The 13,721-nt window shown below is 47.7% G+C and overlaps 1 protein-coding gene across 3 annotated transcripts in view; it reads left to right on the plus strand.

Annotated features, from left to right (window-relative positions):
* PNPLA1 (patatin like domain 1, omega-hydroxyceramide transacylase) overlaps positions 1-13,721 on the plus strand; it is a 46,547-nt gene that overhangs the window by 10,267 nt on the left and 22,559 nt on the right. For 2 of the 3 annotated variants that reach the window (XM_039467985.1, XM_039467984.2), the window contains exon 2: positions 12,141-12,373. In XM_039467985.1, the coding sequence (XP_039323919.1) occupies positions 12,141-12,373 (233 nt within the window). Of the gene's footprint in view, positions 1-8,297; positions 8,504-12,140; positions 12,374-13,721 lie in introns of those variants that run through there. The other variant, XM_074397971.1, reaches the window with a different exon arrangement.

A 13,721-nucleotide genomic window follows, 5' to 3' on the forward strand; every position in this document is an offset into this window, starting at 1 on the left:
TGTTCCGGGCCGGGGGGTCTGCAGGTTTAGTTGCCTCTCCCCCCACCCGGTGCAAACATGCCTGTGTTCTCAGAGAGGGAGGGGGCTGGTCCTTCCAGACAGGAAACAGGTTTCAAAGGGACCTTGCAAAGCACACCCAAGGTCCAGAGAAGCCATGTGTTTTGCCCCTTGTCCCGCAAATGTGTGCACCACAGGACCCAGCACAACTCCTCCCGTGTAGACAGAGCACTGGAGAAGTGTTTTGATCGGCCTTCCACACCCAGGCCAGTGCTACCTCAGGCAGCTCCTGCCCTCCCCCGAGTAACTGAAATTCTCCTGTGCCGCTGGAGCTGAGGCTGGCTGAAGTTATTGTCATTGATAGATGGCTCAAGGTGTATTCTGGTTCCCTGGGGCTGGCACTGGGGAGTCAAGCCTTCCTCTGTGAGAATCTTGCTCTAGGAACTGCTTTTCTTGGTCTCTCATGCATCTATCTTTTTCATTCCGTTGAGGAGGACTGAGACATGGCCAGGATTGGTGGAGAACACAGTTCTCAGGAAGGAGGAGGGCTGGGGCTGGGTTTCCATCTCTGACCCTGAGTGCTGTGGGTTCTTGGCTGGCCAGGGACCCGTCTCGCCCTTGGTTTTGCCATCGGTAACTTGGATAATTGGAAACGCATCCCTTGGACATTATGGTGAAAGACAAAATAAGTCATGGATGCATTTCCGGCCCAGTGCTTGGCAAATATTAGTCACAAAATAAGTCTTTGAAGAATGAATTTTGAATGAATGCATGAATATGGGAAAAGAAAAGTATCTTGAAATAGAAAAGCATAGATAGAGCAGCACTTTCCAAACTCAAAAATGTTCCAGAGAATGAATTAAACCTTATTAAAACAAAGATGACTGGAATCCAGCCTGGTCTGATCCATGTTTTTCACGGTAATTGTGAGCTCATCAGCACAAGGACTTGGTTTTTCTGCGGGAATTCTGTGTGGCCCTGGCAGTGGAAGGACCCATCTCAGCTAGTCTGCATTGGCCCTGGCCAAAACCCTAGGATTATTGCCGACTTGGGAACACTTTTCATGTTAATTACTCTGTAGGTTGTATCAATTCAAGCTCTAAGCCACATGTAATACAATTTGGGTCTTCCATTTTTATGGGAGACTGTGTTTTTTCACCCAGATCCCTGGGCAGACACAATCCACTGGCACCTTGAAATGGTCCAGCAGCCTTTGGAGGATCCTGGCTTTACGCAGAGGTCTCAGTTCACCCAGCCCAAGAATGTAGTCCCCATCCCTGCCGGTTTCTGGTCTGATAACGGTCTCCGCAGTGACCACATCATCAGCTTTCCTTCTCAGGCCACTGGCTTTCAGTTCCCTGTGTTTCGTCCTTTCCTTCTTGTGAGTTCAACCATGTCGTAGAACTTTGTTTTGTATTTTATTTAATATTAGACTTTGTGTTGTTGTTGTTGTTTGAGACAGGGTCTCTCTCTGTCACCTAGGCTGGAGTGGAGAGGCACCATCATAGCTCACTGTAACCTCGGATTCCTGGGCTCCAGTGATCCTCCTGCCTCAGCCTTCTGAGTAGTTGGGACTACAAGCATGTGCCACCATGCCTGGCTAATTTTTTCATGTTTTTGTAGAGACAGGGTCTCACTATGTGACCCACACTGGGTCTTGAACTCCTGGCCTCAGTCAATCGGCCTGCCTTCACCTCCCACAGTGCTGGAATTACAGGCATGAGCTGGAATTACCTGGCACCTGATCTGTTGTTTCTGAAGCTGGAGAGGTTCCTCTTTCACTCAGCCAGCCGTACTACCGGAGCTGGAAGTCTCTCCAATGTTCCTTAAAATATGAATGAGAACCTCCATTTTTTCCTGTTGCAGGTGTGTGGGTGAGTGTGAGTACGTGTATGTGTTGTATACACATACAATCCAGATGTAACCTAAATTTCAGTCCTGGTTGCTGGGTACACTTTCAGAATCAAAATGTCTTCATCAAAAATTACTCCCAAAACTAGTTATCTGAGATGGCAGTGTTTTCTGTAAAAAGGTATTCTGCTCAAATTCACAACCTAGTGCCATTCGAATAACGGCTCTTTACCAAGCACTTTGAATGTGTTAAGTCCCGTGCTAAGTGCTTCATATGCGCCATTTACTCTAATCCCCTCACAACCCTATGAAGCAGATATTATATTCATACTCACTTTACAAACAAGGAAACAGGGATTTCGAGAGATTAGATAATTTTCCCAGGTTTAGACAACAGAGCCAAGACTGGGATTTCTCTCAATGTCTACATTCTACATCCTCTCTAAACATTATTTCAGAAATTGCTTTGCAAGCAGCATGACGGCTTTCTTGTTAATCTCCAGGGGTCAAGCAATTATTGCACATTGGTTAAGAAAGTGAGATCCGGCCAGGCATGGTGGCTCACGCCTGTAATCCCAGCATTTTGGGAGGCCGAGGCAGATGGATCACCTGAGGTCAGGAGTTTGAGACTAGTCTGACCAACATGGTGAAACCCTGTCTCTACTAAAAACACAAAAAATTAGCCTGGCATGGTGGCAGACACTTGTAATTCCAGCTGTTTGGTGGGGCTGAGGCAGGAAAATCACTGGAACCTGGGAGGCAGGGAGGTTGCATTGAGCTTAGATTGTGCTATTGCACTCCAGCCTGGGCAATAAAAGTGAAACTCTGTCTCCATCCCCAAAAAAAGAAAGAGAGAGAGAGAGAAAGTGAAACTCTGTCTCCAAAAAAAAAAAAAGAGAAAAAAGAAAAGAAAAAGAAAGAAAAGAAAGAAAAGAAAGTGAGATCAAATGGCATGACAAACACAAAAATTATACGATATTGTAGAAATGGTGTTATTATGTGGTTGCTGTAACTCCCACTACCATGTTGGAATTAGTATCTTCCATCTCACTCAAAGGAATATGCTTTACATGTTGAAACCTCTCCACCCAAATGGATAAAGACTTCTTTTCCCCAGACAATCCCTTGGACTTTTAAGTAGAAGAACATTGAATGGAAGATCTGGTAAAGCTCTGAATGTGCTCATTACGCAGCAGAAACGTTTATTTGGAAAGCAATTCACGGAGGTGATATACGTGAATCCATTCCCCTGGTATCAGCAGGTGCTAACTGAGCCCCTGTGAGTGCCAGGCAATGTCTCTCTAACAGCCTTGCTTGATCTGTGTTTTTAAAAAATGTAAGAATAAACTTTTTATTTTGGAAGAATGTCAGATTCCCAGAAAAGTTGTTAAAATAGTACAGATAGTTCTGCATATCCTTCATCCGGTCTCCCCTAATTTAACATCTTACATAACCATGGTCCATTTGCCAAAACTAAGACATCAATACTGGTACATTCCTATTAACGATACTGCAGACTTATTAGAATCTCACCAGTTTTTCTAATGTCCCTTTCTGTCCCAGAATCCAATCCAGGATTCCACACTGCATTTGGTGGATCCATTTTTAAAACAACTCACTTAGACAGTATTAAAATAGCATTGTTTTCTTTGCTTCACTTTGGGCTCAAATTCAGGAAAGACACTGGAGCTCTTTTTCCAATTCTAGGGGGAAGAAGGCAGGCAAACAAATGGTAAATAAACCTCCAGACTTTTTTGGTTCTTCTGAGTTAGGAGTTCACCCATGAATCCTGTGGGTAGCCCAGCTCTGTCCTCATGAAATCACCACGTAAGGAAGAATTTCCTCAGCTGGGCATGGTAGCACACCTGTGGCCCCAGCTTCTCAGGAGGCTGAGGTGGGAGGATCACTTGAGCCCAGGAGTTCTCAAGTCCAGCATGGGCAATGTAGTGAGACCCTGTCTCTAAAAAAAATTAAGAAAGAAAAAACGGAAAAAAAAATCTCCTCCTATGCCCTAACTCAGAGTTTAGTATGCATCCCTGTGGGAGCACAGGTTAGAAGCAGGCTTGATAAAGCACACTGCCTGTGGTTTACCCCACCAGACCTGAAGACCAGCTGAGTCTTAAGGCTAGGGGGTGACTGAGTTCACAGCTGTGACATCCTCCTAGCGTCCCCTGGGTAGTTAGTGCAGGGAGAATCTGTAGGGTCGGATAGGCCGCAGCCTAGACGGGGGGCAGTATTAATTTCTACCTTGGAGCAGGACCCCAAAAGGACTTCTGGGTCCACCAAAGAAAAGAGACAGAAAAGAGCAGGGGCAAAGCCCTGAGTACATGATCAATTCCAGGGAACTTTCCGGTTGCATTTCCTCTCTGCCTGTTTCACCTCAGGGTGATCAGTAAGAACCTGCAGCGGGAGGTAGAAGGTTGTGCCTGGTTTCTGGGGGGCGGGGGGTGGGGAGCTCATAGTGGGGTGAGGGCCGAGGCCCCAGGCCCTCTACCTGGGGGCAGTCAAAGAGGCCTGTGGACACCTTGCTAGGAGCACAGGTGATGAACCCGTGGAAGACACTTCTGTTTCCATGACAACTGGCTATAACACAGTCTGAACTTTTAAATCTTCAGTAAACTCTTAGGGTTAGAAGAAGGTCTATGTGGAGAATTGTTATTATCCATTAAAAACATTGCTTGGTCTGGTTTGAAGTGCTAAATAGGTCAGAGTTGTTTTGCTGTTGGCAAAAGCCTATAATGCATTCAGGACAGAGCAGGAAAACATGAGTCTTCACATACATTCTAGCTCTATTTCTGCAAACAAAAACGGTGTGACCTGCATCCTAAGGCATGTCCTTCCTTTATCATCCATCCCATCCAACCATCCATCCATCCATCCAACCATCCATCCATCCATCCAACCATCCATCCGGCTGATATTTATTGAGCCTCACCTTTTTCCCGGGCAGGATTTCTTACCTGTAAAATGTGAGAATTCATTGGGACTCATATTTCTGACCTCGGATCCCAGAATCTTAGGAGTTTCAGGGCGGTGTTTTGGGGGCTACCTTCCTAAGGTGGGTGGGGAGATGGGACAGGGTCTCAGAACAGCTTCAACCCAGAGCAGCCATGTTTTTAGCTGCTTTTGTAGGTTGGGTTTCCACTTAAGATTTCTTTTACACAAAGGCTCCCTGACTGAAAACTCACTACCCCAGAGGGTCTCTGTAAACCTTCCAGTAGTGACGCTGTAGCTTCAAGCCAAATTGTTTTTCAATCAATGCCCCTGCAGTGTAGGACATAGAAATACAATGGTAAGTAAACCAGGATCACTGCTCCTTGGAGGCTGGCTGGCACTGTGAGGATAAACTGAGGTGATAGGTGGGAAAGCCTGCTTAGGGAAACGACTGCTGTTAAGATGATACCAACTATCGTTATTATATGGGGGTCGGGTAGTCAAGATACACCCACAGGAAAATGCGGATGACAATTCAGTCTGCAATTACGGACCAGATAGGAGCAGCTAACTCTCAGGTGCTCCATGTAGGGATTCTGAGCATTCGTCGGCGCCCCCCGGGGGCTGCTGCGCCCCCTGCTTCCCGCAGGCGTGGACCTCGCACGCGGCTCCGGGAGCAGGGCCGGCGGCGGCGCCTCGCGGTGATTGGTTGAACCCGAGGTTGTTGCTAGGCTACCAGTGTGCCCTGAGCCTGGGGCCCCACAGTCCCATCCTCCGTGGCAGATCCATCCCTCACTGCAGACCTAATTCTGGCACCCTGTGAATGGCATCCTCAGCAGCTTAAATTATCAGCCCCAAGTGCCGACTTTCTAGGATTTTTGATTTAGCAAGAGGCCATGTGAAGTTGGGGAAGAGAAGCCCTCTGTTTTTATCCTCTGGATCATCATAGCCACTTCTCTCACTGGGTCTCAGTATCCCCCTTCAGTTTCTGGAGTTCATTCATTTATCCATTATTCATGCCTGTGTGCATGTTTCTTAAGTGTCGACCGTATTCCAGGCCCTATATTAAGTGCTAGGGACGAAAGAATGAACAAGACAGAGACAATCCTTGCCCTCTTGAAGTGGGGAGCACTATCCACATAAACAAAATAAACACATGTCCAGTTATCCCTTTTCTTCCTTTGATGATTTTTCTAGTTCTTCTTTCCCCTACTATACCTGTAGGGTCTCCCAAGTTGGCAGGAGAGGGAGTGTGCTCCCAGTCAGGCCTACGTGACTCGGAAACTGGAGCACACCTTCTCACTCCACACTTGTATTTTGCTCTTTTGATTCCACACATGAGCCTGACCACATCGTAATAAGAATGTGGGGCAGGGATCACTGTCCCCTGTTCAGGTGAGCAGGCTGAGAGTCCGAAACATCAAAACACCTTGTCACATAAGGAATTATTGTCATACCCAATCTTTGAGCATTTACTATGTGCAGGCACTTTAAAAGCTATCTGCCTCGAGGCCGGGCACGGTGGCTCAAGCCTATAATCCCAGCACTTTGGGAGGCCGAGGCGGGTGGATCACGAGGTCAAGAGATCGAGATCAACCTTGGTCAACAAGGTGAAACCCCGTCTCTACTAAAAATACAAAAAATTAGCTGGGTATGGTGGTGCATGCCTGTAATCCCAGCTACTCAGGAGGCTGAGACAGGAGAATTGCCTGAACCCAGGAGGCGGAGGTTGCGGTGAGCCGAGATAGTGCCATTGCACTCCAGCCTGGGTAACAAGAGCGAAACTCCGTCTCAAAAAAAAATAAAAATAAAAATAAAAATAAAAATAAAAAAGCTATCTGCCTCGTCATAAACCAGTAAGGTAGGCATTCTTATACTCATTTTACAGGGAGCAAAATTGAGGATGAAAAATGTTATTTAAGTGGCCGGTGATATATAGATAGCCTGTGGTGAAGCTGGGACTTAAACCAAATCTGCCTGGCTCCAAAGCCTAAGCTGTTTCCAAGAAATGGATGTGGTTACAGAAAGACTCTCTTATCAGCTGGACACAGTGGCTCCTACCTGTAATCCCAGCACTTTGGGAGGCTGAAGTGGGAGGATTGCTTGAGCCCAGAAGTTTGAGACCAGCCTGGGTAATACAGTGAGATCCTGTTTCTACAAAATAAATAAATAAATAAAAAATAGCTGGTATGGTGGCACACACCTGTAGTTGCAGCTATTCATGAGGCTGAGGTGGGAGGCTCCTTTGAGAAATTCAATGCTACAGTGAGCTGTGATGGTGCCACTGCACTCCAGCCTAAGCAACAGAGTGAGACCCTATCTCTAAAAATAATTTAAATTAAATTAAAAAAGAAAGATCTCTGAGTGGCTGGAACTTGGAAATATAGCTTCCAAGTGCCCTTCAAAAATCTTCCCGTCTCAACATCTTTTTACATTTTATATTTTAGAGGCAGGGTTCCACTCTGTCATCCAGGCTGGAGTGCAGTAGTGTGATCATGGCTCACTGCAGCCTCGACCTCCCAGACTCAAGTGATCCTCCCACCTCAACGTCCTGAGTAGCTGAGACTACAGTGGCATGACCTTATGCTTGGCTAATTTTTGAATTTTTTTTTTCTGTAGAGACAGGTGTCTTGTTATGTTGTCAGAGCTGGTATCAAACTCCTGGGCTCAAGCAATCATCCGTCTCAGCCTGTGTGTGGCTGGGATTACAGACATGAACCACCACACCCAGCATTGACCCAGCATCTTATTTACTTATTTTTCTTGGCACATGAGGCTCATAAAACTTGATGAGCTGACCACACTGATCAATATTGTTACTTTGTTGTCTGTCCATCTCTCTCGGATGATCTTGCTTCAAGCTTTTATTGGGTAATTAAGTCAAGCAGCTCCCCCTTGGGGGCATCTCCATTGCTCTCAGGTTTTTATATTCCTTTGTTCACACACTGAACAAACACTCATCACCCACCAAGCGTTGTGGGAAGCTTGGTGGACACAGAGTATGGTCCATCTCTGCCCGGGAGGAATTTCCAGCCCTCAGGGGAGGTTTCTGAAGAGCCTTCTATGGGCAAAGCTCAGTGGCAGGCTATTGTGAGAGGAGGAGGAGAACCAGATTTTCCCCAAGAGAATCCCCTCCTCTGAGCAGAAGCGGACGTGTCTAGGGTGGGGTGGGGGCTGGAAGCAGCCAACCTTGAGTATCCTGATCAGGACATAGTGGGTCTGCGGTGCTGTTTCTAACAACCTTGCTACGGTTAGTGTGGGACTCTGTGTCTCAGAGCCTGGCAGCCTGCAGCTCGGAAGGAGGACTTTAAATGGGAGAAGGTGCTGGAAAATATGGTAATACATAAAGAAGTAAGCTAAATTTATCCCCTCTCTCAGCACCCAGCAATTGCTGTGCTTAACGCTTAACTTTCTACCAGCATAGATTTGTTTAACCAGAAGATTAGTTGCTGGGAGAGAGAGAGATAGAGACAAAGAGAGACACAGAGAAAGACAGAGACTTTGAAGACAGACAGAAACACACACACACACACACACACACACACACACACACACGGAGAGAACTAAGAAGATGCAGAGATAACAGCATCCTTTGGTGTGTGGCTTCAGCCAGCAGCAGGAGAGCTAGACTCAGAGAAACAGACAACCTCCTGCTCTCTTCCTCCCAGGCTACATGGCTGGCTAGAGCATTGCTAATTTCCAGACAGCACCATTTTCCGATGTGAGTACTTTGGAATGTCGACACTGTTTCCATTATCTTGTCCACTGCTTTGTTCCTGTCACCCACCCCCACCTGCGAATAGGTGAGAGTTGAGTAGATGCATAATATACTAAAGCCGCAATTAAAGTAAGCGTTATAAGACTTTAAATATGTATGCCTTTGACCTAGCATTCTCACTTGTAGGAATTTATCCTAAGGAAAATAAGTATATGGACAAAGAAGCCAGCATGAAATTGCTCATTGCATCATTATTTAGAAAAGCAATGAAACAAATGAAATAGCCAACCACTCTTGGTTTTCTGATCAATAAATTATAGTATAACCTTACAACAGCTTTCTATACTGCTTTTAAAATTAGCTTATAGGCTGGATGCAGTGGTTTGTGCCTGTAATCCCAGCACTTTGGAAGACCAAAGTGGGAGAATTGCTTGGGACCAAGAGTTCAAGACCAACCTGGGCAACATAATGAGATTCTATTATTACAAAAATAAAAAATTAGCTGGGTGTGGTGGCACATGCCTGTAGTTCCAGCTAAGGCAAGAGGATTGCTTGAACCCACCGTTCCAGGGTGCAGTGAGCTATGATGGTATCACTGCACTCCAGCCTGGGTGACAGAAAAAAACTCCATTTGAAAAAAAAAATTAGGTTATAAATGGATATTTGTTGACCTGGAAAAGCATTCACAATATATTAGGTGAAAGAAGAAAGTTACAGCCGGGCGTGGTGGCTCACGCCTGTAATCCCTACACTTAGGGAGGCCGAGGTGGGCAAATCGCAAGGTCAGGAGATTGAAAATATCTTGGCTAACACGGTGAAACCCCATCTCTACTAAAAATACAAAAAAAAAAAAAATTAGCCAGGAGTGGTGGCACCAGCCTGTAGTCCCAGCTTGGGACTGAGGCAGGAGAATCGCTTGAACTGGGGAGGCAGAGGTTGTAATGAGCTGAGATGGAGCCACTGCACTCTAGCCTGGGCAGCAGAGCCAGAGACTCCATGTCAAAAAAAAGAAAAAAAAAGAAAAAGAAAGAAAGAAAGAAAAGAAACAAGTTACAAATAGTTTATACTGTATGATCCCTAATTGTGAACAAAAACAAAATATATAGTTTGAGAAGACAGACCAAATGTTAGTCTGTAGGAGGAGGACTCCAGAACATTTTAATTTTTTTCTTTCTGCTTGTCTGCATTTTTTGTTTTTTGTTTTTTGTTTTTGTTTTTACAATGAACATGTCTGATTTTTTGTGATAAGAACAAATTTCCAGCTGGTGTGGTGGCTCATATCTGCAATCCCGGCACTTTGGGAGGCCGAGGTGGGTGGATCACCTGAGCTCAAGAGTTCCATACCAGCCTGACCAACATAGTGAAACCCCATCTCTATTAAAAAAAAATAAAATAAAATTAGCTGGGTGTGGTGGTGCATGTCTGTAATCCCAGCTACTTGGGTAGCTGAGGCAGAAGAATCACTTGAACTCAGGATGGGGAGGTGCGGTGAGCTGAGATGGTGCCACTGCATACCAGCCTGGGCAACAAGAGTGAAACTCCATCTCAAAAAAAAAAAAAAAAGAACAAATTTCCTTGCTTTCCTCCCAGGAGTGGCTCCTGCTGGGAGATGCAGATGCGTTCCTGGCTCCCAGGCATCGTGAGAAGAGCCATTAACCCTTGCCAACTGTTAAGCTGCTCATTAATAATTCTCTGCTCATTAAGAACTCCCCATCCCAATTGGTCTTACAGGCAAGACCTCAGTGACCCAACACCTTGGTATCCAAATGAGCAGTTGCTGCATCACCTGAGAGTGGTTTAGCCCCTGCCCTCCCTTGAGGGCAAACACTGTTTACCACTGTTGGCACATGGTAAGGCTAGCCTCGATAAAACTGCAGGGCCTTTCCACCTCCCAGGAGCACCCTCCCCTGTAGGAGGGTGACAGCTATGATGCTTCATTTCTCAGGGCGGTCCCTACTCCACAGAGGCAGGTATGATTCTGAAGGTTGGCAAGAAAAGGCTGTCCCCATGGCAACCCGGGCTTGCTCAGCCTTTTCATTCCTGAGATCAGTCCAACCCCCAGGGAATGAAGGTGGGGGTTTGGAGTCAGGAAAATCACTGCCTGGCTGTCTGACCTCAGGCGAGACACTTAGCTTTTCTCTGTGTCAGTTTCTGCATCTGTAAAATGGTGCTGAAGCTTCTTACTCAACTCCAGGACTGGGGTGGAATAATCTGTAAATTGCAAAACACAAGAGGAGTAAGGCATCCCTAATTTTGGCTTGTCCTCAAATTGCCATGTGACTTTGGGGAAATCAGTTGACCTCTATGTGTCTCAGCTGCTCTATTTATAAATAGGCAAGTAAGGCACACTGGTTACTTCCCAGATATATTGCAAGGTGCCTGTGAGACTCCCAGAATCTCAAAGGTGAAAGGAATCTTAGCCCTTACCACTCATGCAGGAATCTTTTTGACAAACTCTCTGACAGAGGTACTTGTCCAGCCTCTGCCTGGTTGCCTGTTGTGGCAGAACACTCATGACCACACAGCTTCTCAGGTGGCCATTTCTACATGATACTAACTGTAAGAAAGTTCTTTCATACAGCATATTATAGTACATTTTACAATTAAGTGTTTGTTTCAAAAAGTTAGCAATCCTTTTCAGAGCTATTGTCCCAGAGGCTTGCACAGGGTAGAGATGAGCAGTGGTCAGCAAAAAGCAGGTGTGCGCTCAGCTCTTGGCTTAGTGTGTTAGAAGGAGTCCGGGCTTCTGGGGTCACACATCCTAGGTTAAAATGTTGCTTTATCCGCTTCCCAACTGGCTGACACTGACCCTGGGAATGTTATATTACCTATCTGAGCCTCAGTTTCATGATCAGTAAAAGGAAGACAGAAATACCTACCTCCCAGTATTGTCAGTTAAGCACTTCTTATTAAGCTTACAACCCAGACAGACTCACCTGGTGGAATTTTTGGGACTTGGAGTGGGGAAGGTTACATCCTCCCCTGCTACCCCTTGAATAGCACATCCGCCCACTGAGCACATGGCACAGGCCAGTCTTACATACTCCATGTCTCAGGCCTGTCTCCCTCTCAGACCTGGACCAGGGCCATAAAGGAAAGATGATGCAACGGTTTCAAGACAAAGTTCCCCTCCTCCTCGTGATTCACCAGCTCCCCCTCCCTGCCCACAGACTCAGTGGGCACTAATCCCAGGGCGTCACTTGGGAACAACTTCCAACTGCACCAACGTTTTAATAGAAATCTCATACAGCACCCCAAAAATGTGGTCTGGCAGTGGACTTCCAGGCAGAGTGACAAGAAGTTGGGGAAAGCTATTTGGGGTTGGGTGAAAGTGTTCCTTTAGCCATTGATATGAAGGCATCTGTCATGCAACATCTCCTGGACAAGGGTCAGGACGCCTGGGTCCAGCTCCACCATTACCCAGCTCTGGGCTCTCTGGAGCCAGCGACTTCCTTCCGCAGAGTCTTGCTTTCCTCATGTGCAAGACTGCAGGCTGCCTCCTGGGTTTTTTCCGGGTTCCAGATTCTAGGTTTCCCCATTTGTTGGATTCAGGGATGCGTTGGAGAAATCAGCGGAGACCGCCTTGGCCCCTGGCCACTGGGTGACGCTGAACGCCCCCTCTTCTCTGCTTCCTCCGCAGATGAGTACCTCAGAGTCCTCAACGTGGGTGTGGCCGAGGTGAAGAAATCCTTCCTGGGGCCCTTGTCCCCATCCTGCAAGATGGTGCAGATGATGAGGCAGTTTCTGTACCGGGTCCTGCCTGAGGACTCCTACAAGGTCACCACAGGGAAGCTCCATGTGAGCCTCACCCGCTTCACAGACGGGGAGAGCGTGGTGGTTTCGGAGTTCACATCCAAGGAGGAGCTCATCGAGGCAAGGGGGCTGGGCCTGGAGGGAGGGCTGAGAGGGGACGTGGGAGGGCTGCTCCTGCTCACTCTGCACAGCCCAGCCCGCTGCCTCACCCGTCTGCCTCACTTCCCTAGTCCTTCCTTCCTGCATGCGCCCAGTGTGCCTCTGTGCAAGGTGCAGGATTAGATGAGATGGACACGGAAGCCCAGGACGAACCAGGCTTGACTGCCACCCTCAATGCTTCAGCCTTCACACCTCTCCCGCCCGGCCCTCTGCGCTAAGCCTGGAACTTCCCAGAGGCCCAGGGGTGACCTGCAGAGGACCGAGGTTCCTTCAAAGCCTCCCAGGCTGCGCTGCCATGCACCCACCCCCCCGAATTACTCCAAGTTTGTGGGAGCGGTCAGGGGAGAGGGCCCCCTACGTCCCCTTTCTGCCCCCTCTCTTCCAGTGCTTCTTGCTAAGGGATTGAATTACCACCAAATCAGTTCTCACTTAGAAAAGTGCCCACTGAGCCGGGCGCGGTGGCTCACGCCTGTAATCCCAGCACTTTGGGAGGCCGAGGCGGGTGGATCACGAGGTCAAGAGATCGAGACCATCCTGGTCAACATGGTGAAACCCCGTCTCTACTAAGAATACAAAAATTAGCTGGGCATGGTGGCATGTGCCTGTAATCCCAGCAACTCAGGAGGCTGAGGCAGGAGAATTGCCTGAACCCAGGAAGCGGAGGTTGCGGTGAGCCAAGATCTCGCCATTACACTCCAGCCTGGGTAACAAGAGCGAAACTCCATCTCAAAAAAAAAAAAAAAAAAAGGAAAAGTGCACACCGATCCTGAGTGCACTGCTCTAAACTCATTAATATGAATTTTAGTTATGAATAATGATTGCTGGAGAGGGCTGCAGATAAGTCCCATTGTCGTGCAGGACAAAGGGGTTAAGCAGCGTGGCCTCCATCCCATATTTCCACTCTCCTTCCTTCCCCCACATGCAGGGCCTTCGCCACCCCATCCTCATCCCATACTCGCCTGGCAGTGACCGTGGGGATGAGAGATGAGTAGGTGGTGGGCATGGACACCCGCTCCACCCCTCACGGCCCGCTGGGTTTTTCAGCAGCCAGCTCTTCCAGATCTGCCTCCTCATGCCCACCTCCGTTCTGACTTCATCTCCCACGGCGGCGGTTTTCTCTCCCCGGCCCTCTCCCCAACCTTCCACTCCTACCATGCCAACTCCAGCAAACCACACACAAGCCAGGCCTCTGGGCCTTCACACCTGCCGCTCTCTCTGCCTGGGATCCCCTCTCCCTCCCACCCTACTTCACCTGCTGCTGAAACCCAGTCCCTCCTGCCAGGGAACCTCCCTTCATCCCCTCCCACCC

Source organism: Saimiri boliviensis, chromosome 4 (assembly GCF_048565385.1).
Source record: "Saimiri boliviensis isolate mSaiBol1 chromosome 4, mSaiBol1.pri, whole genome shotgun sequence".
Classification (NCBI taxonomy): Eukaryota; Metazoa; Chordata; class Mammalia; order Primates; family Cebidae; genus Saimiri; species Saimiri boliviensis.